Source organism: Oikopleura dioica, chromosome XSR, assembly GCF_907165135.1.
Source record: "Oikopleura dioica chromosome XSR, OKI2018_I68_1.0, whole genome shotgun sequence".
NCBI classification, from domain to species: domain Eukaryota; kingdom Metazoa; phylum Chordata; class Appendicularia; order Copelata; family Oikopleuridae; genus Oikopleura; species Oikopleura dioica.
Window position 1 is genome coordinate 11,253,713 of NC_137294.1, and position 22,589 is coordinate 11,276,301.

Sequence of the window (22,589 nt, forward strand, 5' to 3'; positions counted from 1 at the left end):
AGCGACTTATTCAGACGAAGATGTTGTTTGTTTTGCTTGATGGAACCACATGGAGCGTTGTTTCTGCCCTTGAAAAAGCAGCTCTCCTCGCTGCCCAAATCAGCATCAAACAAAGAGAGCAAAAACTTAAAGTTTAAACCTACTAAAAATGAAGACTTTTGCTTTCCTTGCCGCTACTGTCCTCGCCCAGAAAAACAAGAACAACTACAACAATAACAACAACAACTATAACAACAACAGCAACTACGGCTCTGCATATGGCGATCCCCACTTTATGGTCTCTTCCAACGACCAGCCAGCCATTTGCTTCGATTACAACCCAGAAGCCAACACGAGAATCGAGCTCCTCAGAGATCCAGATACATCTCTCGAGGTAAGAACAAGAAACTTAAAAATTTCTTCAAAAAAAATTTTTTCTTCGAATTTTCTTAATTGAGCAATTTAGGTCTCCGCCGCTACCAAATCAACTGGCAACAAGCACCATGAAGATCAAGTGATCATGAGCGAAATTACTCTTTCGACTCCTGGAGGCGCAAAAATCACCATGGACCGCGACGGTCTTCATCTTGACGCTTCCGCCGAAGCAGGCAAGCGAGATTCGTTCACTGGCGTCTTCGATTTCGCAGATGCGAAAATTGTCGAACACAAGGCGCCAAATGGAAGCATGGATCGAGCACACATCCAGGTCGGAGATGCTGTTTTCATCATCAAAGCCACAAAGAAGGGAAGCATGAGTTTCGCCATCCGCGAGCCACGAGGTCTTTCCCCGCTCCAGCGGCCTCATCGGCGAGTTCCTCGAACCAAACGCCTACACCGTCAAAGTCATCGACGAAAACAACGCTGAAATCATCCTCAACGGAGGCAAACTCGACGCTACTAAGAAAGACTTCCACCGAACCGCCGACTGCTGGGTTGTTGACGACGATCTTGCTCAATTCAATGACTTGATCAAGGAGTAAATGCTGCTGTTTTTTCTGTTCTCTTATTTTCTGACGCGATGTATTCTAAAATATACCAAAACGTACTTTAATTTTGTGTGTTTGAATAGAACTTATAGAATTGCAATTTATTGAAGCAGTCGACGTTTATGCAAGTGGGTCTTTTGGCGCTTTCCAGAACTTTTTCTTCTCAATGACGCACATGGTAAGAAAGTCTGGGTACTCGCCGGCGGCCATGATTGCGTTGGCAGCAGTAAGGAGACACCAGTCCTGTCCGTAAGCGTCCAAGAAGTTGACCTTGTCGAGTCCAGTTAGGACGATTTGGACATCATCGGAACCCATGTTCTTGGTTGGAACACCTGAAAAATGAAGGCGAAGATATTCATTAAAAAATCACCTGATTTGAAGGTCCATGGAGTATCTTTAGTGATAACTTTGGTCAATTCGAAAGAAAAGCCTCCCATGGTGTATTTTCCGTCGTTCTTGAAGTAGGGGAAGTTCAATCGGTAAATGTTCTCAGTGTCGACAAGTGAGACTCCAACTTCGCCGGATCGGATCTTCTTGAGGAAGTCAGCGCCGCAGACATCCTTGGTCCAGACAACGAAACCTTGGTAAAGGTCGGTTCGGGGATTGACTGGAGAGTTCTTGACTTTGAATTTGTTGGCGAGGATGACGGAGTCTTCACCTTTGTAGATATATCGGCTTGTTTTTCGCTAAATTTGTTTTATCATTTCTTACAATAAACAGATTCAATCTTACCCTGTTCCATCTAACAGTCCAGTTTTCACACTCAGAGAGCATAGTTTCGTTTGGATCACATCGGAAGTTACCGTTGGTGTTCACGCAGATCTCGAAACTATGGCAATTGTGAGTACCAGCATCGCACTCATCGAAATCAACACACTCTCCATCGACACACGTGAATCCATCTGTGCAGGCGGGATCACAGTTACAAGTTGGAGGTTCTGTAGGTGGCTCAGTTGGCGGCTCAGTTGGTGGTTCAGTTGGCGGGTCAGTTGGGGGCTCGGTTGGCGGCTCAGTTGGATCACAAGTACCCTCAACTCGGCAGATACACTCAAAGCTCTGGAGGTCGGCGGTGTTCTGGCAATAATAATTGTCATCGCAGTTGTGATTTGCGCAAGGAGTATGAGTATGTGGCCCGTCACCAGGCTTGCAGGAGAGCTCCAAATCGTAGTCGCTCCATACGTAGCCGCCCTCGAACTCGCCGAAGTCACCGATACATGTGCTATCGTGGTCTGGGTTTCCAGTGGAGTAGTAGGATCCACCTCCAACAGAGGATGCAAGGAACCAACCGTAGTTATTGGTCCATCGAAGTTCCCACACTCCTTCGGGACCTTCGCAAAGGTATTGATCCTTGCCATTAACGATGTCTCCGGAGGCAGTGCAGGTGGCGCTGGCAAAACCCATGCTTATTACCTTGCAGCAGCCAAGGTCAGTTCTTTCGTAATCAGCGCAAGTAGCAAGTCGACCGTCTTCGTCTTCGCCGTCCAAGCAATCCTTGAAGCCGTCACAGAGCTTGTGCTCGAAAATAGGTCGGATGACGTCAACGTGATCGTAATGAAGGCACCTTGTTTTTGGTTCCATCGGATGAGTGTCTAGCTTAGCTTCGCAGTAGAGCACGTAGCCTTGTTCAGCATCGGTGGTGGTTAGAAGTGGGTGGGGATTATAGCTTCTGCCGTTGACGAGCGTGAACCCGCTGTACATGACGTTGGATGCTGGTTCAAAGGGATGACCAGTGTCAATCCAGTTTGCAGGGTCGATATCTCCGACATCGCCCCCAGTGATCCAATCGGCCCAGTCGGGTCGATCCTGCTCGTGCATGTATCCAATAGCGTGGAGAAACTCGTGGTGGATGCCACCAACAGCGATGCACCAGTTAGGAAGTCGAAGTGCTTGCCATCCATCGTGAATTCCGCTGACGCCATTGGAGCAACTATTGCAGCGACCCACGTAAGACCAGCAACCGTTTCCTTCGGATGTCTCACCGGCAATGTGAACACCGTGGGGGTAGGTGAAGTCGGGATCAAAGACGAATCTGACACACCCCAAAGCTTTCGTGAAGTCGTCGAGCTCGTCGTGGATTTGCTGCCACTGATCTGCGGGAACAGTGTTTTGGATCGCGTATGGGACGACGTATCTTCCAGTTGTATCCTCATCGAATTGCCAAAGTTTAGCCCAGGTCACAAGTCCTCGGCCATTAGGGGCTTTAGTTGGTGTTCCCTGGTCAATGTTCATTTTTTCCTTATTTTGGCTCTTAACTCCCAAGAAAGTAATAATTGATACGAAATTAATAATTTTAGACATTCAATAGCCTTCTCCTTTTCATAACCAATTTTTTCGAACTCAGCAACCTGCCAGGTTTGAACGATCATATCACCATATTCGCCGTTATGCCAGTCTGGAAGGGTAACTGGAAATTTTGGCTCCCATTTTCCTCTTCTAGCGGCGACCTAAAAGAACTTTTAATCTCTATCTCTCTCATTGATACTTACAGCAGCGGCCGTTGCAGCGAAAATTTTCATAATCCGAAGTTTTTCGATGCTCGATCGGTCAATGCTCTCCAAAAGTCAGATATAAATGAACCGACGCGTATCTCTGAAATCATGTTCCGCAGTTATCATGCATCGGATCCTCAGCGGGCGGGGCTATTCGATGTTTAATTTCGATGTTCGAATTTTGGTCAGATTTGAAGTGTGATATTTTATTCATTGACTCCATAGGTACTCCTCTTTTCTTGCCTTTCTCTTTGCATCGAATTTTGCATGATTTTCATTTTTTACACTTTTGATGAACAAATACCTGCCTGAAATATTTTCTGAAATCAATTCTGTCGCAAAGTCGGCTTGTAAAATGAAAACTCCTGCAATAAAACTCAGATCATTTTCGGGGACTTTATTCGATATAATTGATCAACTTCAATTTAATAAACATTTTAGAGAGGCCTGCAGTTGGGACCAAGAATTGGGTATGGGCAAGCTAAGCGAGGGAAAATATACAATGGAGAGGGCAGTTAGAATTGTGAGGTAAAGAGGGTACATGGGGCAGTGTGTAGTTCGAGGTTGATATTTTATCAGTTAGTTTTTCTTGGCACGGGGGTGAGAGATGTGCAGGCTTAGATGAAGAAAAGCGAGTCTTGGAACACCTGCTTGACGGTAGTTCGCTTGTCGTGGGAGTCGAAGTATTGTCGGACTTTTGGGAGCTCCTTTTCGAGATTCTTGGAGCCCTTCCAGTGTACACGAGCTCGTTCAGCTACGATGGAAGCGAGTCTGACTGGGGCGCATTCCGAAGTTCTGAAATAATGTTTACTTCTTTGACTTGTTTAATCTATCTTACGCTCGGTTGGCGCGCATGGTTGCTAGAGACAGCGCGTATGTCATTTCTGACATATTTTGGAGCTCGATGTTGTTGTCGTCATGGAGGACCTGATAGAAAGTCGGATTCACTGTTCCGCAAGCCGCCTGTGACGCAAGGTGGAAGGAGTAGGTGTCTAAAGAAAGAATTGATAATAGGAAGGCGGCATGTTGACTTACCTGGAAGGCCGTTTCCGTAGCCGGCGACGACGGTTCCAGCGGGGATGTTCTCACCCATTCCGTCCTTGTCCTCGTCATTAACGCAGAAAAATTTCTGCTTGGAGCCTCGGACGGAGCAGATGAAGGTGATGCCTGGCTGGTAAGACTCGTCGATCTCTGCGAGGGCCTTTCGGATGCCTTCCATGAGCTCGTTTTGAGAATCGATTGGATGGCTCCCTCGCTGGCACCTCCTCGGTAGATTATGATCCGCTCTGGCTTGGCACCGTTGTTCTTTGTGATGAACTGGCCGATGAGGTGCCTGAGAGCGGCCTTGAGGGTGTCTTTGTGGATGATGCAGAGGCGGGGGTCTTGATGGTAAACAAAGTTGACAAAGCCAGTTCCACCTTGAGCCGTGGATGCAACAAAACCCACGAGAGATGGGTCAGTCGACTCTGGCTCCGCATGCGAGATGCTCATTCCCATGATCATAAGAGGAGTTGGCGAGGGTGGTAGAGGAACGTCGATTCGCCAGTTTTCGCCGCCGAGTTTGGCGTTGAGCTAAGATTGTTTTTAGATATTTTTCAATGTAAGGGATGTTACCTTGTACCAAAGATTTTTGAGCATCGCTTCCTCTGGCCGAATGACATTTTTGGATCTGACCATCTGGGTGAGGATGCCATTGTTGAGTTCGGCGATGGACTTGACCACTTCGTAGTCGGGGCCAGAGTCAGGGACGCAGACAAGCACAAATGCAAGTTTGTCTAGATATTTTCCTTCCTTAGCGTGATCCGTAATGATTCGATCGAATTCGAAGCCCGAGTCAATTTTTTCGTCTAGCATCGGCTCGGACTTGATTTCAACGCCGAGTTTTCTGCCAACATTGACAAACATTTTGCCGAAGGTATCCCAGGTCTGTCGATCTCGAATTTGGCTGCCGATACAGATTCGTCCCCACATCGGCACCTCGGCGGCCTTGTTGAAGGCGTTGATATTCCAAGTTCCGTTTCCTTCGCCTTTTGACTTTTCAACGTCAACTTGATGGCCCGCGTTAGCAGTGATTGCTGGCATGTCGAGGACTCGACCTTCAGCGCTCATCGCTTCTTTGTTGATTCGCATACCGAAGCCTTCAAGCATTTGATCATCGAAGAGTTCTTTCGTCTCGACGATCTCTTGAATCCTTGCCTGTCGGATCGGCGCAGCCTCTGCCGAAGCTCGGATGAGGTGGGCCTTGTCATCTGCAGAGATAACTTTTGGTCTTTGCCCCGCGAGGAGGCGGCACATGTCAGCAGGAAACATCTTATTTCCGGCGCCTCGACCACGGCCTCGTCCACCGCCACGACCACGTCCACCACCACCGGCTTTCGCAGTTGTAACGACAACTGGGAAGTTGCCATTTGGACTGTAGTCGTGGTACTCGTCTCCAAGGCGGGTTTCTCGGCAAATTGGGCCGAATTTCTCGAACTTGTAATACCTCCCGTCTTCTCCTGAAAAAGAATTTATGTATCTTTTAAAAATAAGTTTTTCCATCTTACCTCTCACCTCCATGTTGAGGTGCTTAATGCTGTCCGCGAGTTCATGGAGATTGTCCGGATCGTACGAATCCCGAAGGATGTCAGCAATACACTTGTGCTCCATGAACATGCCATAGGCCACTAGAGATGGTTCGATTAGGTTTTGGTACTAAAATACTCACAATCAACACTGAGGGTGACTTTCGTGCCGATGCCTTTCCAGTTGGAGATCTTGGCACTCTGGTGAATTCCGTGCCAGACTTCACGGCCGCGAGGGATGATTCGGCGATCTGCATCTTTGTTCGCAATTGGGCAAAAAGCAGCCCGACCCTTTGAGATGGCACTGAGATAATTGTTAGTAAAGACAAAGATCTATTTTCATAGACTTACGCTGCTCGCAGAGCGGGGTTCGTTCGAAGTATGATCTCGATCGCCTGGATTACTTCGGGGGGATGTTGTCCTCCACTCTCCATGAAGTCGAAAAGGGCTTTCATCTCGACTCGGTGCCTGTTCCGTTCGAGAGTTCCTTCCGCAGTTTCCTCCTTGTGGCCAGTTGAGTAAGTGACGCGGAACTCGACATCTCGATTCTCGTAGACACTTCCATCGCGATTCCCTAATTCCCCGAAGTTTCGAAGCTCTCGTGGAGAAATTAACATCTTGTCTCCGTCGAAAGCAAACTTGACCCCGAAAATTTGAGAGAGGACGCCGACAATTTTCCGCTTGTTCTCTTTCTTCACGTCTGGAGCAGGCCCTTTGCTTGGGCCTTTCTTAGCGGAGGCAGCAACCTTAAAGTTACGGAGCTGTAAAACAAAGTTGAAATAAACTCACTTTCGCTTTGAATTCGTAGATGTAGAAGACAGCGTCGTTGCTCTTGAAGTCGAGAGCGTAGTTGTTGGTCTTCATCTGGATCACTCGTCCGCGGTTGAGCTCTCCTCTCATCTTCGCCACTGGGACATCTTGGGTCTTTCTTGCGACTTCTCTGGCTAAATTCAAAGAATAATTTTGATAGAAACTCTTCACTCAACCTCTATCATGTTGTTTCCGGTCCTCATCAGTTTTGGAAAACTTGGCAATATCGGCCCTCAAGTTGAGGGCGTCGAACTGTCGAGCAAGATCAGCTCTGGCACGCTCGATCTGGTCACCGCCATGGTAGGCTTCGCGCTTGATGTTCTGGAGGCGCTCTTCTCGCTCTTTAGCCTGAATTTTTGTTAATTGTCGCGCTCGAGCCCATGGGGCCATAAGGTGGTGATAAAGTCCTACCTTGTCTTGGCGCTTTCCGCGACCTGCGTTTCCGCCACGGCCACCACGTCCGCCTCGACCACCACCGCTGCGGCGGTTGTCACCATGATCTGAAAACAAAATTTGAAATCTAAGATTTGAAACCTTATTTGAAAATCAAAGATAGGAACTCGTAAAATAACCTCGTCGATTGTAGTCGCGACTACCACCGCGATTATCACGGTCGTGGTCGTATCCACCTCGGTCCCGGTCGCGATCTCGTCGATCATAAGATCGATCTCGATCCCGGTCATCGTGTCGGTCGTATCCCATTTCTCTTCTTCTTTCTCTTTTAATTTGCAAAAAAGTGAAAAAATTGGTTCATAAAATGAATGAGGAAAATCGAGCTGGACGGCGCTTTAAATACTCCGATCCGAAAAGTCGCGATCATAAATGATAAAAGGATACACAGAACCCGGATATTGGGGCTCCGGATGGAACCTGATCGTCTTTCTCTGAGGATCGCGACTTTGGATCTGGGAAACCTTACGTTTCATGTCGTTACGTAGTCATACTCATCCTTCATTCCGAAGATGACGACAGTCCAACTCCCTCATCTTTTTTGCGCGTTTGCGTGGAATATTTGCTCTTGAATTTTCTTTGAATTCATGGCAAAGTGTGAAGTTCTTTTTAGGTCAAGTTATGAAGTAAGTTTTGGTTTTCAATGTAGAAATAAACGTTTGCCGCGAAAGACAACCTCGACGCTACTAAGAAAGACTTCCACCGAACCGCCGACTGCTGGGTTGTTGACGACGATCTTGCTCAATTCAATGACTTGATCAACGAGTAAATGCTGCTGTTTTTTTCTGTTCTCTTATTTTCTGACGCTATGTTTTCTAAAATATACCAAAACGTGCTTTAATTTTGTGTTATGTATGAAATTTATTAAATAGAACGTTCCATTTTGAAAAGCTGGTTGTAGTTTTTCTAGAACGTTGATAGATATTAATTTGTTTTGCCAGAAAAAATCAGTTTCGATTGGCGCTAACGAAAGGAGGTAAAATTCGTGAATTTTTATTAATACAATACTTTGATAAATTTATTTGTCTTTTCATAGAAATGAAGCTTATCAAGAAGTTATGGGTTTGTGGAGCCCCTGGAAACTCCGATTCAGCGCCAATCTCGCCCAGAATTCCCGACACAAGGTAGGAAATATGCAATCATGGAAGATTTAATGGTTCGCATTCTAAAGAAATCATAAGTGATTTATGAGATCTGTGCTTTGAGAAATGGCTCATTTACATCTGTCTTGTAAATTTTACAGTGTAAAAACTTGTGAATAATTTTTTACTTCCCAAGTCCTAGGCTTATTCACAAAAATCGCATTTGTATCAGTTTTTTTAGTTCCATTTGCTGATAAAAGTAAAATATATTTTCATTTTAGTGCACGGACTACGAAGAAGCGCCGTAAATTCCCTTTCATGCCTGCGCGCACACCACGAAAGAAGACGACGGACGAAGAACAACGCATCTCACCGCGATCATTCTCAAGCGAGTTAAGCGGAATTTCCCTTGCAGATCTTCTGAGACGAACAAACGAAGCCAAAGAAACCCATCAATTTATGAACTCAATTCTCGACGAACTTTTGGTCATCGTAGTCTCAAAAGGTAATTTCAGATACTAAGTATAGAATGATAAAATCTACTTTAGAACAATCTTTGGAACAAGCTCCTGATCCACCATCGACTTTTTCCCAAATGTTGGAGAAAATCATTAGCTGGCCACCTCTTGGACTTCGCAAGACCAGCATCGAAGAGGAAGAATAATTTATTTTTGTAAGTTTAGTTTAGTTTGTATTCTTTAATATTTATTTTAATAAAAAATCCTATCATAATCGATTTATTCGCAGTTACCTATCTTCGAATAAGTAACTACGAATATTGTTGTTTATGAGTCTTCTCACAAGAGCTTCATGCTAGCTTCTGAAAGGGTTGAAATGTTGTTGAAATTGGCTCGCGGGGAGCATCGCGCATCCATTGACCCAGATGGTAGACCACAAACCATCACTCGTGAGGCTATTTCGGGCTAACTCAATTTCTAACCCGCGGACCCAAAATGGAAACTGAAGTTCCAAAACTTCCGCTTCCTTTTTTTGTTTCGTTCTTTTCGACTTGCTTAATTGAAAAAGTTTGAGTTAGTAATTTGTCGATCTTGTCAAAATTGTAAATGCGATGTTATGGAACGTGGTGGTGACCACCATCTTATGAAACATGCCGTGTAATGAGTTTAGTCTGAGTAAACGCGTTTGGACAAGCTCCGATCGGATTTGGTGAACTTGCTTAGACGCCGCCAAATATTTTTACACCGCGAAAAAGAAGACGAAGAATCCATCTTAAAAATCGCCCGTTATCTTTTTCAAGCTAGAATTATTGATTAATTAACATTTGACAGTAGAAATGTCTGAAGGAACAGATCTACTCTTTCAAATAAGAAAAAAAAACGCTGCTGTTATTATTACAGTAGTAAAGAGAACAACTCAACTTTCTTATTTCTTCTCTCTTATTTTTCGACTCATCGACGATTATCCAATTTGCCCAAAATTAACTCCAGGAAGCAGGGGAAAACGACTGTAGTTAATTAGCCCGAGACATTAGGATCGAGGTACAGTGGTCCCTGTATGTGGACCGGCTGTGGGGTACCGGTTGTTAAAATTAATAATTTTTTCGGCGCCTCCGCCCAAGGCGCTTTCAATTCTCAATCCCTCGCCAAACACTCCGAATCAGAAAAAATAAAACCAGAGGAAAGATGAGCCACAAGTGGCACTAAAGAGAACCGCCAGAAGATCATCCACGAATCCACATACAGTGACGATGCCCCAGTAAGCCCCAAGGTAGTGCCCATACGCCCTAACCCAGGCTCGACTTGGCCGCCCTGATAAGCCGCCAATGTCCGCTGATAACACTCTATTTCCCAAACACCGATAGGAGCGCAGCAGCAGAAAAAATCGAGTAGCACTAGAATCACTTTTGCGAAACCGGTCAAAAATGGAGGAAAACAAGACCGCCGGCGCGGTCTTTCGATTACTAAAATTACTAGAATTTTTTCAATATAAATATTTAGATTTTCCGCCGACTAAAAAAGGAACCCCTGTAATTATACTGTAATTAAATCCGTCAAAAGTTCTGTATTTTGAAATGCAATTTTGGTCTCTTTTTTGGAATTTTTCACGAGAAAATTTGGAAAAAAATATTTTTCAAAGTCATTTTTTTTATTTTTCATTTTTAAATCTTTATTCATGAAAAAAATAAGGTATGAAGCTGAAGCAGCGGCTGATTCTATTTCCATGTCTCGTCGTGGTCCTTTGGATAACTCGTCCTCTTTGGCTAGAACGTGAAGGAAAGAGTTCGCGAGAGTTTTTCACTAGAATTTTAACATTTTAATTAATCAACAAAAAAAAAAGAAAAAGAGAAAGATTCGTGAACTTTTTCAAATAGATGAGCAGCCGTGGCGAATTCGCGAAAAACACGTCGGAAAACTGCTTCACAGGAAAAGCGCTAGAATTACGCTGTTTAGCTGTTTTACATAATTTCTTCCCACGTTGTCTGTTTTGGGTTTTTATGTTTTGTTTATTATTGAACGCGTGTGTTTCCGGGCCCTTGGTTCTTTTCTAAAGCCCCCTTTTTTCGTTCAAGGAATTCTAGCAAAATTTTTTTAAAAGGAAATGGTCATTTAAATGGCCAAACAAACCGAATGAGTTAATCATTCTTTCGCGAAAGAAAAAGCGATTTTTGAAAGAAAGAAAAAAGCGCTGCTTTGTAAAAAACAAGAGTAAAAACTAGAATGCGAAGCAGCTAGGATCTTTGTTCCGGCAAAGATCAATGATCCCCCGCCGAGCGCGGCTTATCACTGCTGATAAGGAGCCAAGAGTATGTTTAACATAAGTTTTAAAATGCGATCTTTTGATTGAAAAGAAATAAAAAGCTCTTCTTCCTTGATATCGACGAAAAACAGTCATCTTTAATCTCCAAAAATTAGCTATATTAATATTCTTTTTCGACCACCTCTCAGATCCGTGTTAGTATAGTGGTGAGTATTCCCGCCTGTCACGCGGGCGACCGGGGTTCGATTCCCCGACACGGAGATTTTTTTTCCCAGATTTCTTCTTTTGCGAAGATTATTTCTTTCTAGATTTGATGATTTCAAAAACCATAACTGTCTTTAAAAACAAGTCTGTATAAATTTTCCTAAAAACATCACTTCGGAATTAACAAGTAACGCTCATACATATTTTGAACATTAGCAAGATGAATTCAAGATGAAAGTATTTACTTTTTAAAAAATATAACTCAAGTTCTAAATCCGTCCACGTCCTTCCGCCACAAAACAGGCCAGAAATTCTAGCGCATCGAAGAAACGATCCCTCCCAATCAAGCTATCACGGGCCATTCCATCCAGACCCCAACTATCGGCCAGAGCGCTACCGCCGCGGTGGGAATGCCCCTTCCCGCGACTACCAGCTCTTCAACGCCGGTGGCGGCCTGCCCCAGGGCGTGAACCGGTATCCACCAGCAGTAGCTTACAACCGAAAACCGAACGAACCTCCGCTTGCTCCTGAACAGCCGCAGAAGCTTCTCCAAAATCTGCCGAACTCTTCAATTTCGCAAGTAGCAAATTTTCCAATTTCCCAAACGACGAAATCGTCCTCGACTTCCGCGAGTTCCGCAACTTCCTCGAGCACGACGACTTCAACGACGACGACAACTGCAGAGCCGTCAAAGCCATCATCGAAAAGGGCATTGCCACGTGTCTCGACCACAAAAGCGCCTCCAGAGCCGCCGAAAAAAGCGCCACCTGGCGGCGGATCCAAACGCGATCAGTCGGTAAGTTCAATCTCTTTCTCCTGTCTCGTGTCACTTCTACTCACATGCAAGAAGCGCTGACATGATCCATGCTGGCATGTTTTGATTAGTCCGAAGAAGTCCTTTTTTCTTCAAAAGGTGCAGCTGCAGGAGCTCAAGCTAATCGCTGCATATCTGCCGGGACACGAGCAACTAAACAACCGCAAACCGCTCCGCTGCTGTATTATGCGGTCGAATGCATCATTTTTGAGCGATTTTTTAAGAACACTGATTTAACCTAAACTATTTTAACTCCTTCAATTCAGAAAGGTGGAAAAGCGCTGCCAGGAAAACTCCCCGGCGGTGGATCCCTCCCGCTGCCGACAATGAAGCCTTCAATTCGAAAGAAATTCATCGAGGATGAAATCGATCGAATTGGAATCAAGATCGAGGAAAAGGCTAATACCAATCACTGGGAAATCGCCAGGGACTGGCTTCGAGTGCGATCGGTTTATCCGCAGAATCACCAGGGACTTGGATCGCTCATGTTTGCCATGACTAATACCAAGGTAAAATTTGAGGTTTTACTCAAATTTACCTTTGATAACACTCAATTCAGATCATGAAAGCTGACATTCTGACGAAAGGAACCCAACTGAAGATGATGTTCTATCTTCAAGGCAACCAGCGCGCCATCTTCAAGCCAAAGCGCTACGAGCGTGAACACGTGATCAAGGGCAACGCATACGACGGCTACGACAGACACAACGGCGAGATCGCTTCATTCCACTTGGATCGCATTTTGAATTTTCGCCGAGCGCCGATTGTCGTTGGCCGCAAAATCAACCTGGAAACTGAGATCTTGCCGGTTGCGACGCAGCGGCTCAAGGATACCTTCAAGAAGAAAAACGGCAATACCTGCTTCTACGGACAGTGCTACTACTGCAAGGAGACGGAGCTTGCCTGCGGTCATGTAAGATCATCTTTAAACGCTACTACGCGGCTTACTTTCTAGTGACCTGGGCGGGAAAATCTGTATTAAGGGTCAGGACCATGACTCAGGGTTAATTTTGTTGAACTATCTATTCTTCTTTGATCATTCCTATCGCTATCTTATAGCTATAGCTAACACTTTATCACCTTAAAGCCTACTAAAGCAAATAAGAATGACACTGGTCTGATTTTTTATTATGGTCTCTGAATTTGTCTCATTTTCGCCCACACTTCTACAGTACAAAGAGAAGACATAAATTTTCTTCTCTGTTGATTATCTTTCCGTCTTTCAAATTTCTTTCAGGGTGAAATAATGGAAGGAAGCCTGACACTCTGGATGGCGGATACGTTCACTTTGGAGAAGGTACGACATCCTTATCAGCGGACATACCGAGACGATAAGAGCGCCAAGTGGGAGACGGATCCAGATTACTGTAGCGTTTACGGTAAGACTCACCTCTAGTGCGCTCGAGGGAAACTTTCGTATTTCAGTGAAGCCAAATCCGCCGTACGACAAAGGCGTGCGACTTCTAGACATGATGGACATGGCGATTTTTGACTTCATCATTGGCAACGCGGATAGGCACCATTACGAAGTCTGGGCCGAGCAGCCTGAGTCGATGATCATTTTGCTCGACAATGCGAAATCCTTTGGCAATCCGCACCACGACGAGCTTAGTATTCTAGCGCCAGTCGCTCAGTGCTGTTTATTGCGAAAGTCGACTTTTGACAGACTTGTGGAACTAAAGGAAAGGGGCTTGTTATGACCATTTTTCAAAAAAACGGGATTCAACATGAATTTTTGTATTTTCAAGAGCCAAAATCAACCCTCTCTCAGGGCGGATTACTGACGAAGATGTTGATAGAAGCAACACGCAACGATCCGATCTCCCCTATTCTCCACAAAAAGCACATCGAAGCCATCAATCGCCGCATGCCAATCATCTTCCAGACGTTGACCAAGTGCGTCCAGGAGCACGGGCGCGACACTGTCATTGTCGAAAATTGGAAACGCCCGGAATCGTAGCTTGATTCAATACTATATTAATTATTTATTATATAGACCCTACTTCTAGTTGAAAAAAATAATGAAACACTGCCTGTATCATACCGTATGATTCATACGACACAACCCGCCAAAACAGTACCTATTTAAACAGTTGCCTTACTGTAAAAGTTCAAAAAACACACTTTTTCAAACTCACTCGGGCCAAATACAGTGCCCAGTCGAAGAAAAAACCAAGGTCACTTGTAAAAAAACCACCAGTTACTATCACAATACTGCGAAAATCAAGGAGGAAGCGCTACTGAGGAAACTACAGTAACAGCTGCTTTTTTTTAACCTTTCAAGACACGCGTTACACGTTCGTCGCGCTCGTTACAGTTGCATTACAGTTACAAGACTACCGAATTCCCTGCAGTATTACCACCTTTTACTATTTAATCGAATCGTATATTTTCATTTTCAAAAAAGTTCCATGTAAACTTCTTCTGTATAATGCTCATTTTACAAAATATATATATTTGAATGTCTATTATAATCCCGCGTGAATCATTTATCAGGCAAAACCCTTAGCTAGAAGGTGAAGAAGAGTGAAGAACATGTTTGTTTTCCATTTTGAAGGTTGGGTTCTTCGAGATTAATTTTGCACAAATACACTTTTGATTTGTTGATTCTAGCTCTTCTCAGGGGTTGAGAACTTTAAGGAGCAACTTTTTGTCATTGAAAAAGTTTGGATTATCGTAAAAAAATCAGAGTTATGATGTAATGAGAGAGATGTTTGTTTTCATTCTTATCAAAAATCAGTGCTCGACGGCTACTGAGAGGCAGATCAAAAATCGGTTTATTTGGTAGAGAATTCTAAATCGTCCCTATGAAAGATACGGTTAGCCTAGATGGTATAAACAGATGTATTGACTCAAATGAAAAATGGAAATGTCATGATGATGTTGGAGGCTGTGGCTCGGAACTCAGTTTTTCCGAATCCGTTGTTGGTTCATGCTGTGAGAAGGCTGCTATTAGGTTGCCACCAACTGGTAAGTAGTTAAATTTATTCATTCTAAATTATAGGAATAACCATACGCAAATTTAAAGTTAACATCATTTTAAGAAAAATTCGAATTTGTTCTGATTGTAAATCGGATCTATGAACGAGCACGAAAAGATGAAGACATTGCAGAAGAGAAAGTTAAAGATGCAAAGAAAGAAGTCGCGAATGCAAAAAAAGTGCTTAAATTTGCGGAAGATAAAGAAAATGAGGCATGCAAAGAGCTAGAAAAAAAGAAAATCTGGCGCAAAAAAGTTCAAAAGCGATCCGTGCTCCTCACAAAACACGCTATGAAGGAGGAGAACAGCGACCTTGGTAATATTTTATAAAATGTGAGCTATTTAGTAATAATAAACTTCAGAATCGTCGGACGAATTAGTTGAAGTTGACGGGGAAAAAGAAAACAAAAAGCTGAAATGCAAGGTCTGCTTCGAACTCTTCGACGACGAGCACCGGGAAGCCGTCTTGACAACTTGCGGTCACAAAGCCTGCTTCAAATGTCTCTCTTCTCTTCCTCAGAAGACATGCCCAACCTGCCGTGCTGATTTCACTGAAGACAAGATTCTCAAGATTTTTGACTGATTTCTTTTTCAATTTATCACACTCTTTTCGTAGGCTGTTAGAAGCTCAATAAATTTATTTCCTCTACTTCCGTCTTTGTTGATTTCAATTTTCATAAAGTTCAATTAAATAGATTAATTTATTCTTCGTCGATTATCTGTCAGGAAAGAGGAGCAAGAAAAGCTCCTTTGCAGGGTAAAGTAAATCTGCTTTTGTTTTGGCGTTGAGCGGTGAAACTTGGACAATTCTAGTTGTGAAATTAGAGGTATTCGGTGTATCTGTTGAGAAATGTTATCATAATGAAATTTAGTTTTGATTGCTGTAAGTTACAGCCTGTAACGAGAAATGAAGGTTATGATGTAATTGATGGCTTTAAAATGTCCAATAACGTGTCTTGTGTTGATTCTTATCAAAAATCATCGCTCGACGGCTGCTGAGTGAATACGAAATTGAAACGAAAATCGGGCTAGTTTGCCTCGACAGATTTTTCAACTGGGTTATGAAGGAGAGTTCTATTAACTCAGAAGATGTAGAGAAAATATTGAGCATGAAGGATAAGCAAATATGCATTGCAATCGGAGTTGGAGGCTGTGGATCCGATCAACTCAGTGTGCGCGAGAGGTTTGTTGGTTCATGCTGTGATAAAGCTGCGTACTCGTTGCCAGCTGAGAGTAAGTAAAAAAATTACAATTTAGACCACATATATCAAGAATTTAAACATCCATTTAGATAAATACGAAATTGTGTGCATTGTCAATCGGATCTATGAAGAAGCGAGAAAATATGAAGGGGTCGCAGAAGAGAAAGTTGAAGATGCAAAGAAAAAGGTGGCTACGGCGAAGAAAGCTCTTGAAGATGCAGAAACAGAGGAGAATAAGGCACGAGAAGAGTTAGAGAAGAATAGAAACTGGCGCAAAAGAGTTCAAAAGCGATCGTTGATCCTCACAGAAAATGCTATGAAGGAGGAGAACAGCGATCTGGGTAATACTTAGTAAATGATAAGTCCTTTGATAAATTTTAGATTCGTCCGACGAGTCCGATGAAACAAACGGGGAAGAAGAAAACGAAAAGCCTAAATGCAAGGTCTGTTTTGAACTCTTTGGCAACGATCACCCCGAAGCCGTCTTGATAACATGTGGTCACAAAGGTTGCTTCGGCTGCCTTTCTTCTCTTCCTCAGAAGACATGCCCTTTCTGCCGAGCTGATTTCACTGAGGACAAGATTCTTAAGGTTATTTCTCCATAGAATCAATTAATTTTTGGATCTGCTGTTAGAAGCGCAATATAATTAGAACTATCTTTTTGTCTCTTCCTTGTTTTTTGTCTTTTAGCAGAAAAAAACCAATATAGAAAATCATTAAATAGATTAATTTATTCTTCGTTGATTATCTGTCAGGAAAGAGAAGCATAAAACGCTCCTTTGCAGGGTAAAGTAAATCTGCTTTTGTTTTGGCGTTGAGCGGTGAAACTTGAACAATTCTAGTTGTGAATTCAGAGGTATTCGGTGTATCTTGAGACAGGCTGCGTGATTGTGGAATGCAGGGGATACGAGCGGCGAGGCTGGAGCAGTCGCGACGCCAGAGCTGAAGATTTTCAATAGTCTTTTATGTTTCCTTCCTGTTTCTTTACCTAGAATTACTCCGGCGATCACTAGAAAGACCATGCTAGCCCATCCAAACCAGACCCCGCTTTTCTGAGGATCAGCTACTGTTTCATTTTCGTCCAGATTCTGGACTCAAGAATACGAGTTCCGGATTTAAAGATTCAATGATCCGTTCCTATCGAAACTAATAGCTAGCTCGTCGTTCGAGTTTGAGATAGTTTCTTGGTTGTAGAAAGAGTTTGACATTTTGAGCACCTGAATGGCCCGCCACGTGACTCCCGTGCCGCTCAGGATTCCACTGATGCAGGCGAGCGCTCCTTCATAAGACCGTTGTTTTACATTCGCGAGGAAATCAGCCACTACCTGTTAGAAGCAGAACACACGGCTTTGCACCATCCTGTATTAACACTGAGCACTTGCACGCGAGCCAGACGATGGCCGATCCAAGAGAGGAACAAATTATTGCGCTGATAAGTAGAACTCGCGCTCCAAGAACGCTGAATAGATAATTTTCTGGCACCAATTCTCTTTCTAAATATGAACCTGATTGGAGTCGAATTTTCATCGAGCTTTTGACCATTGGAAAATCCACGCCAATTCCAGCAAGCCCACTTTCAAAAGTTATCGAAATACCGTTCGTTAGGATCCTAGAATTATATTGCTTACAATTTGTAAGTTACAAATGTTATTAGTCTGTATGAGGGCTTAATTTTTACTACGAATTACTATTTTATGCTCAAGTTTTCATTTTACCCACTAATAATAATTTCAATAAAAACTACACAATCCTATCTGATTTTCTATTATGGTCTCTCTGACTCGGACGCATACTCATACTGTCTCGCACGCGTGAGAGACAGTAATCAAACTTTCTCCTCTCTTAAGGGATCCCCCCCTGATTTTTCAAATCTTTATGACGGGTGTACTAGTGCCGTATTTAAATTCCTCGTTTCCTAAGGATCATTTTGATGTATAATTGTACCCCATTACAGACATCGTTACCCAAAATTTTTGCACTTGAAAATCGCGAAAATGCATGTAAAATGTACTTAGCGCAGGGTTCCGAATCGCGGGGGCGCGCGCCGTGAGCGCCAGAGTTTGAACGCAAGCGCGAACGAGAATCTCGGGAGCAAGCGGCGCCCTCCCGAGCAAGTTGGGGAGCAAATTTTCAAAATGAAAGCGCCGGCGGGTCCGAGTTTGCGCCTCTTTTCTCGGTTTATAATCGATCAGTTTGTGAAAATTGAATGAAAGAATCTTCCCCTGAAGAATATCTTTCAAAATTATGATGAATTATCTTCATTATGAATTTCGACATGAGCTATTTTCAAAAATTCTTTTTGTAGTTTTAAGTTTTTCTCTATCATTCTGAATTCAGTCGCTATCGACGAAAGAAAAGTTTAACTTCAAATGGATTCAGCACTTTCAATTTTGAAATTCAAATTTGAAAAGTTATCTTATGAGGTCTTATGAAAATCATTAAAGTAATAAGAATCTGTAATCCCTACTATGGAGTCTAAGTAGTCTTAGAGTAGTCTAAGACTATGGAACATAGTTATTAGCACATACTTTGCGGGAATCAAGCGCAAACAAACCAAAATATTGCCTCGCGCAACGCGAACGCCCGCTGTGGAACCGATCCACTCCGGAAAAGCTCACCTTCCACTCGGCTGGTGATTGTTTTCATAACCCCATTAGTAGGCTTATTAGATGAAAACTTGGCTCATTTTTCTAGCTTAGTTTAGGGGTCATATGTTACAGTTTTGGAAAGCCCAGAAGCTGAGCTTTCATTTGGGCACCATATCAAGGGGTCTGGTTTATGCCCGCAGGGCAATTCATGAGACCGGAAGTTCCGAAATCGGCACTAGATCTCTTCAATCGAATTTTTGAGTGCTGGTAGTCACTCGAAATGGCTCCAGAGTAGGCGCGTTAGAAAGCCCAGTGTCTGAGCTTTCCAAAACGCTAAAAAAATCTAGCTGCCTTGCTACCTAGTGGCCGCTAGGGGCGCTAGAATAGTGAATTTTAAGGATTTCTAGGAAGAAAACTGCATAATCTTGGTCTCAACCGGTTGGTTTTGTCACTGTTAAACGTCACTACTAAGATGTTTACGTCTTTATTAACAAATTCAAGCCTTAAATTTCGACCAAATGAGCAAGTTCTAGTGCAAGAAATCCCATTTACGGTGCCAAATTTGAGTTTCTAGCGCCCCTAGCGACCACTAGGTAGCAGGGCAGCTAGATTTTATTAGCGTTTTGGAAAGCTCAGACACTGCGCTTTCTAACGCGCCTATTCTAAAGCCATTTCGAGTGACTACCGGTACTAAAAAATTCGATTGAAGAGATCTAGTGCCGATTTCGGAACTTCCGGTCTCATGAATTGGCTTGCGGGCATAAACCAGACCCCTTGATATGGTGCCCAAATGATAGCTCAGCTTCTGAGCTTTCCAAAACTGTGCCATATAACCTCTAAACTAACTTATAAAGATGGGCCGAATTTTCATCTTATAAGCCTACCCATTAGGTAACTTTAGTACAGAATTTTCTCGGCTTTTCGGTGAATCAAATTTCGTTGAGAAGAAATGAAGTTTGCAGGAGTTTATGCCTTTTGAAGTTGAATTTCTCTTTTTCACTCTAGCTCAAGAATTAATTGTGATAAGGAAAATCTGAAAGTGGGAGGTGAATGCTGAGAGAATGTAGATATGTTTAACAGAAAAAACAAATCGAAAAAGCTTTTCTGAAACATCAATGGCGACCGCGTGAAGTAGGACTTCGCGTTACTCGCCCGGGTACTCCTATACATCGACGCGGCGCTGCTAGCTCGATCCGCGCTCCGCCAGAACCTAGGCGCGATCGAGCCCTTGGTTCGCGAACAAGAGGCTCGGGCGCGCCCGGCACTCGCCGTGAGCGCTGAAAAATGTTGCTCCCGAATTTTTTGGGGAGGGCGCACCTCGCGCCCAAGAGTTTTGTTCGCGCGCGCGGTTTGACTTGGCCGCTCCCGGCGCACGCCCCCGCGATTTGGAGCCCTGACTTAGCGTGAAAATCGTAATTTTTTTCGACTTTTCAGTGTCATCAAAAGTAGACGAATAAGGGGTCTATCGAAAGCCTAGAATCTACTGAATAAGAATATAATAACCGCACTAGAACTTCTGGCCACAAATTGGCGCTAGAGAGCAATTTGAAGCTAAAAAAAGGGTAAAAATGGCTTCAAAAAGTTGTTCGTAAGAATTTTTTTCTGTTACTTTATCAATCACACTTATCATGCATGCAAATGTAGCCAAGGGTCTAAACTTCATGAAAATGAAGTAATATTAGCAATGCATAAGGCCACAAAATAGTAGATACAACTTGAAAATGGCCGAAAATGGCCGTTTTTGGCAACCTAAGTCACTTTGACGGCTTCTAAAGCATAAGTGAATCTTATAACTAGGGGCTTATCGTGCATGCATTTGCTCGTCAAGAAACGGGCTTCAATTTGAGCCCATATACAGCCCCTCACGCAAGACGAGTAAAAAGTAGATAGGGGTCAAAGTTGGGAAAATTGGGGGGGATCCCTTAAATTTCTTCAAAATAATTCAATAACCTTTCCTGAGAAATCGGAGTAGCAGCTTGCTGAGTGCAGCGATGCCAAAGTCCTTTTTGGGAATAAAAAGTTAGAATAAAAAGTTCATTTTCACAAATTTTGGAAAACTGGAATTGATTCCCTAACCTTCGTAATAGACGACAGAGGCGTCTGAGGTCAGAAAGTGGCTGATCCATTTTGAGGAGACGATTGAAATCAATTGACATATTAGACCAGTTATGAGCAGCAGCGTGCCTAAATTTCCATTTAATTCCCATTTGATATCGCAATTAAGACAGAATAAAAAAAAACAGGGTGGCTCTGAAACTACAGTAATCCACCTACCTAGGGCATGAATAAACTGCGCCAGCACCCGAAACATCTGAATACAATCAATATTAGATGCAGCCAAAGTATGAAGCCGGCGATAAGCTATTCTCTGTCCAAATTTCTATGACACAAGAAGACACAAACGATCAAACGGATGCCTACGCGCGACTCCCAGCCCTGACTGACCCTGTGATAAGCCCCAACGACGGGAAGAAATAAAAATTGACAAAATTTTTAATTTTAGAAATAAAAGGGATCATTGAGGACTAGACTTTGAGGACCTCAATTTTCAGGTGAATTTTTCCGTAAGAGTTAATGAAGTTACACCCTTAATTAATCCAAGAAAACATGCTAAATAGATCATAAAATTGATTGGTAAAAGTAAGGGTATGGGTGAGTTAAGGTTTGTATTGGACGATTTAACATAGTGATACCCTTATTTTTTATTCAAAAAATTATTGAAATAGCTAAGGCTTTATAGAAAATTTTTCTATGAATTTCTATTCAATAATTTCTATAAGAAAAAATAAGGGTATCACTGTGATAATTTTGAAATAAAATCTTCATAAATAAATCTTAACCCTAACCCTAACCCTAACCAATTTGATAATTTACGAGGACTCTCAAAAAAACCAAAGTCTATTTTTCTTGTACGAAGGAAACAGAAACAGACTGTAATAAAAGATGAGTGCCCTTTATATCCATTAGTTGGAGTAGAATAAAAAATGAAAAGTTAATAAGTAGCAAGATTCGAAATCTGAGCAAAAGACGCGGCAAAGGGATCTCGTCAGGAGATGATCCCGGCGAAATCTGCTGTGGCGATTGATTTCAAACTTACCCCGCATAATGTGGCTTGATCTTCTAATCTCTGCTCATGGGCCATTTGCTAAAGAAAATGTTTAATAGAAACCCAGAGTTGAAAAGTTGAATCTCAAGGCGAAACCTGGTAGTGTTGCCAGCGGAGGAATCGCTGGAATTGACGAACTTGGTACTCCCATTCCGATGGGTGAAAGGGGGTCATCACTTCTCCATTGCTTCCTTGATGTGGATTTGTTCCGTTGCTAGTACTGATTTTAGGGCTCTATTTTTGGGATGGTGTCTGGAACCGACAAAAAATTTCGACAAAATTTGCGTAGGCGGCTATACGGCTGCTGATTGGCCAGCTTGCTGAATCAAGGCTTCTGATTGGTTGAAAATTTCCACGCAAAATTTGTCGAAATTTTTTGTCGGTACCAGACACCTCCCCCTATATTTAGGGAAAAAAACGAAGCCACGAAGCGAAAATATACCCAAATCAAGGTCGATACCCTTAAAATTAACTTGTTTTCTCCAGAAATAAAGCCCTTTTCAATGAAGTTTTGTAGCTGAATAATTGCTCATATCTTCGAAGACGGTCTGATTTTTGTAGTAATTGGCAGGGCTCTTCTCCTCCCGAATCTCGGGCGGCGCGGGTGGGAAGGCAGG

General features: G+C 43.1%; 7 protein-coding genes, 2 long non-coding RNA genes and 1 other non-coding gene across 10 annotated transcripts in view; 6 read left to right on the forward strand and 4 right to left on the reverse strand.

The window, feature by feature from the left end:
* Positions 1–22,105, forward strand: part of LOC145709333 (uncharacterized) — a 34,043-nt gene extending 11,938 nt beyond the window's left edge. The window contains exon 9 of the mRNA XM_081787015.1: positions 22,090–22,105. Within this exon, the coding sequence (XP_081643141.1) occupies positions 22,090–22,105 (16 nt within the window). The remainder of the gene's footprint in view (positions 1–22,089) is intronic.
* LOC145707360 (uncharacterized) lies at positions 105–1,030 on the forward strand. The gene is made up of 2 exons (XM_081784882.1): positions 105–373; positions 446–1,030. Exons 1-2 carry the CDS (start codon positions 149–151, stop codon positions 842–844), a joined length of 624 nt encoding a protein of 207 aa, XP_081641008.1. The 5' UTR covers positions 105–148; the 3' UTR covers positions 845–1,030.
* Positions 1,046–3,197, reverse strand: LOC145707359 (uncharacterized). Its single transcript, XM_081784881.1, has 3 exons — positions 1,698–3,197; positions 1,336–1,651; positions 1,046–1,297 (listed from the first exon to the last, which is right to left on the reverse strand). Exons 1-3 carry the CDS (start codon positions 3,192–3,194, stop codon positions 1,086–1,088), a joined length of 2,025 nt encoding a protein of 674 aa, XP_081641007.1. The 5' UTR covers positions 3,195–3,197; the 3' UTR covers positions 1,046–1,085.
* Positions 4,118–7,530, reverse strand: LOC145706840 (protein argonaute-2-like). Its single transcript, XM_081784290.1, has 11 exons — positions 7,401–7,530; positions 7,240–7,328; positions 7,005–7,176; positions 6,808–6,962; positions 6,370–6,764; positions 6,162–6,322; positions 6,001–6,120; positions 5,069–5,952; positions 4,490–5,026; positions 4,293–4,446; positions 4,118–4,249 (listed from the first exon to the last, which is right to left on the reverse strand). Exons 1-10 carry the CDS (start codon positions 7,528–7,530, stop codon positions 4,399–4,401), a joined length of 2,691 nt encoding a protein of 896 aa, XP_081640416.1. The 3' UTR covers positions 4,118–4,249; positions 4,293–4,398.
* Positions 10,693–14,056, forward strand: LOC145706844 (glycosaminoglycan xylosylkinase-like). Its single transcript, XM_081784293.1, has 7 exons — positions 10,693–10,724; positions 11,550–12,078; positions 12,363–12,605; positions 12,656–13,009; positions 13,334–13,475; positions 13,522–13,785; positions 13,845–14,056. Exons 1-7 carry the CDS (start codon positions 10,693–10,695, stop codon positions 14,054–14,056), a joined length of 1,776 nt encoding a protein of 591 aa, XP_081640419.1.
* TRNAD-GUC (transfer RNA aspartic acid (anticodon GUC)) lies at positions 11,268–11,339 on the forward strand. Its single transcript has one exon. It is a non-coding gene; the product is annotated as a tRNA-Asp (tRNA).
* On the forward strand, positions 14,847–15,725 carry LOC145708339 (uncharacterized). Its single transcript, XM_081785999.1, has 3 exons — positions 14,847–15,066; positions 15,141–15,392; positions 15,439–15,725. The coding sequence occupies exons 1-3, from the start codon at positions 14,904–14,906 to the stop codon at positions 15,657–15,659; spliced, it is 636 nt and encodes a 211-aa protein (XP_081642125.1). The 5' UTR covers positions 14,847–14,903; the 3' UTR covers positions 15,660–15,725.
* Positions 16,066–16,936, forward strand: LOC145708330 (uncharacterized). The gene is made up of 3 exons (XM_081785990.1): positions 16,066–16,309; positions 16,368–16,619; positions 16,660–16,936. The coding sequence occupies exons 1-3, from the start codon at positions 16,138–16,140 to the stop codon at positions 16,881–16,883; spliced, it is 648 nt and encodes a 215-aa protein (XP_081642116.1). The 5' UTR covers positions 16,066–16,137; the 3' UTR covers positions 16,884–16,936.
* LOC145709851 (uncharacterized) lies at positions 17,422–18,315 on the reverse strand. Its single transcript, XR_014134947.1, has 3 exons — positions 17,784–18,315; positions 17,604–17,737; positions 17,422–17,557 (listed from the first exon to the last, which is right to left on the reverse strand). It is a non-coding gene; the product is annotated as an uncharacterized LOC145709851 (long non-coding RNA).
* LOC145706846 (uncharacterized) lies at positions 18,690–22,106 on the reverse strand. Its single transcript, XR_014134713.1, has 5 exons — positions 21,964–22,106; positions 21,141–21,177; positions 20,943–21,050; positions 20,817–20,868; positions 18,690–18,693 (listed from the first exon to the last, which is right to left on the reverse strand). It is a non-coding gene; the product is annotated as an uncharacterized LOC145706846 (long non-coding RNA).
* Positions 22,107–22,589: the final 483 nt, after the last annotated feature.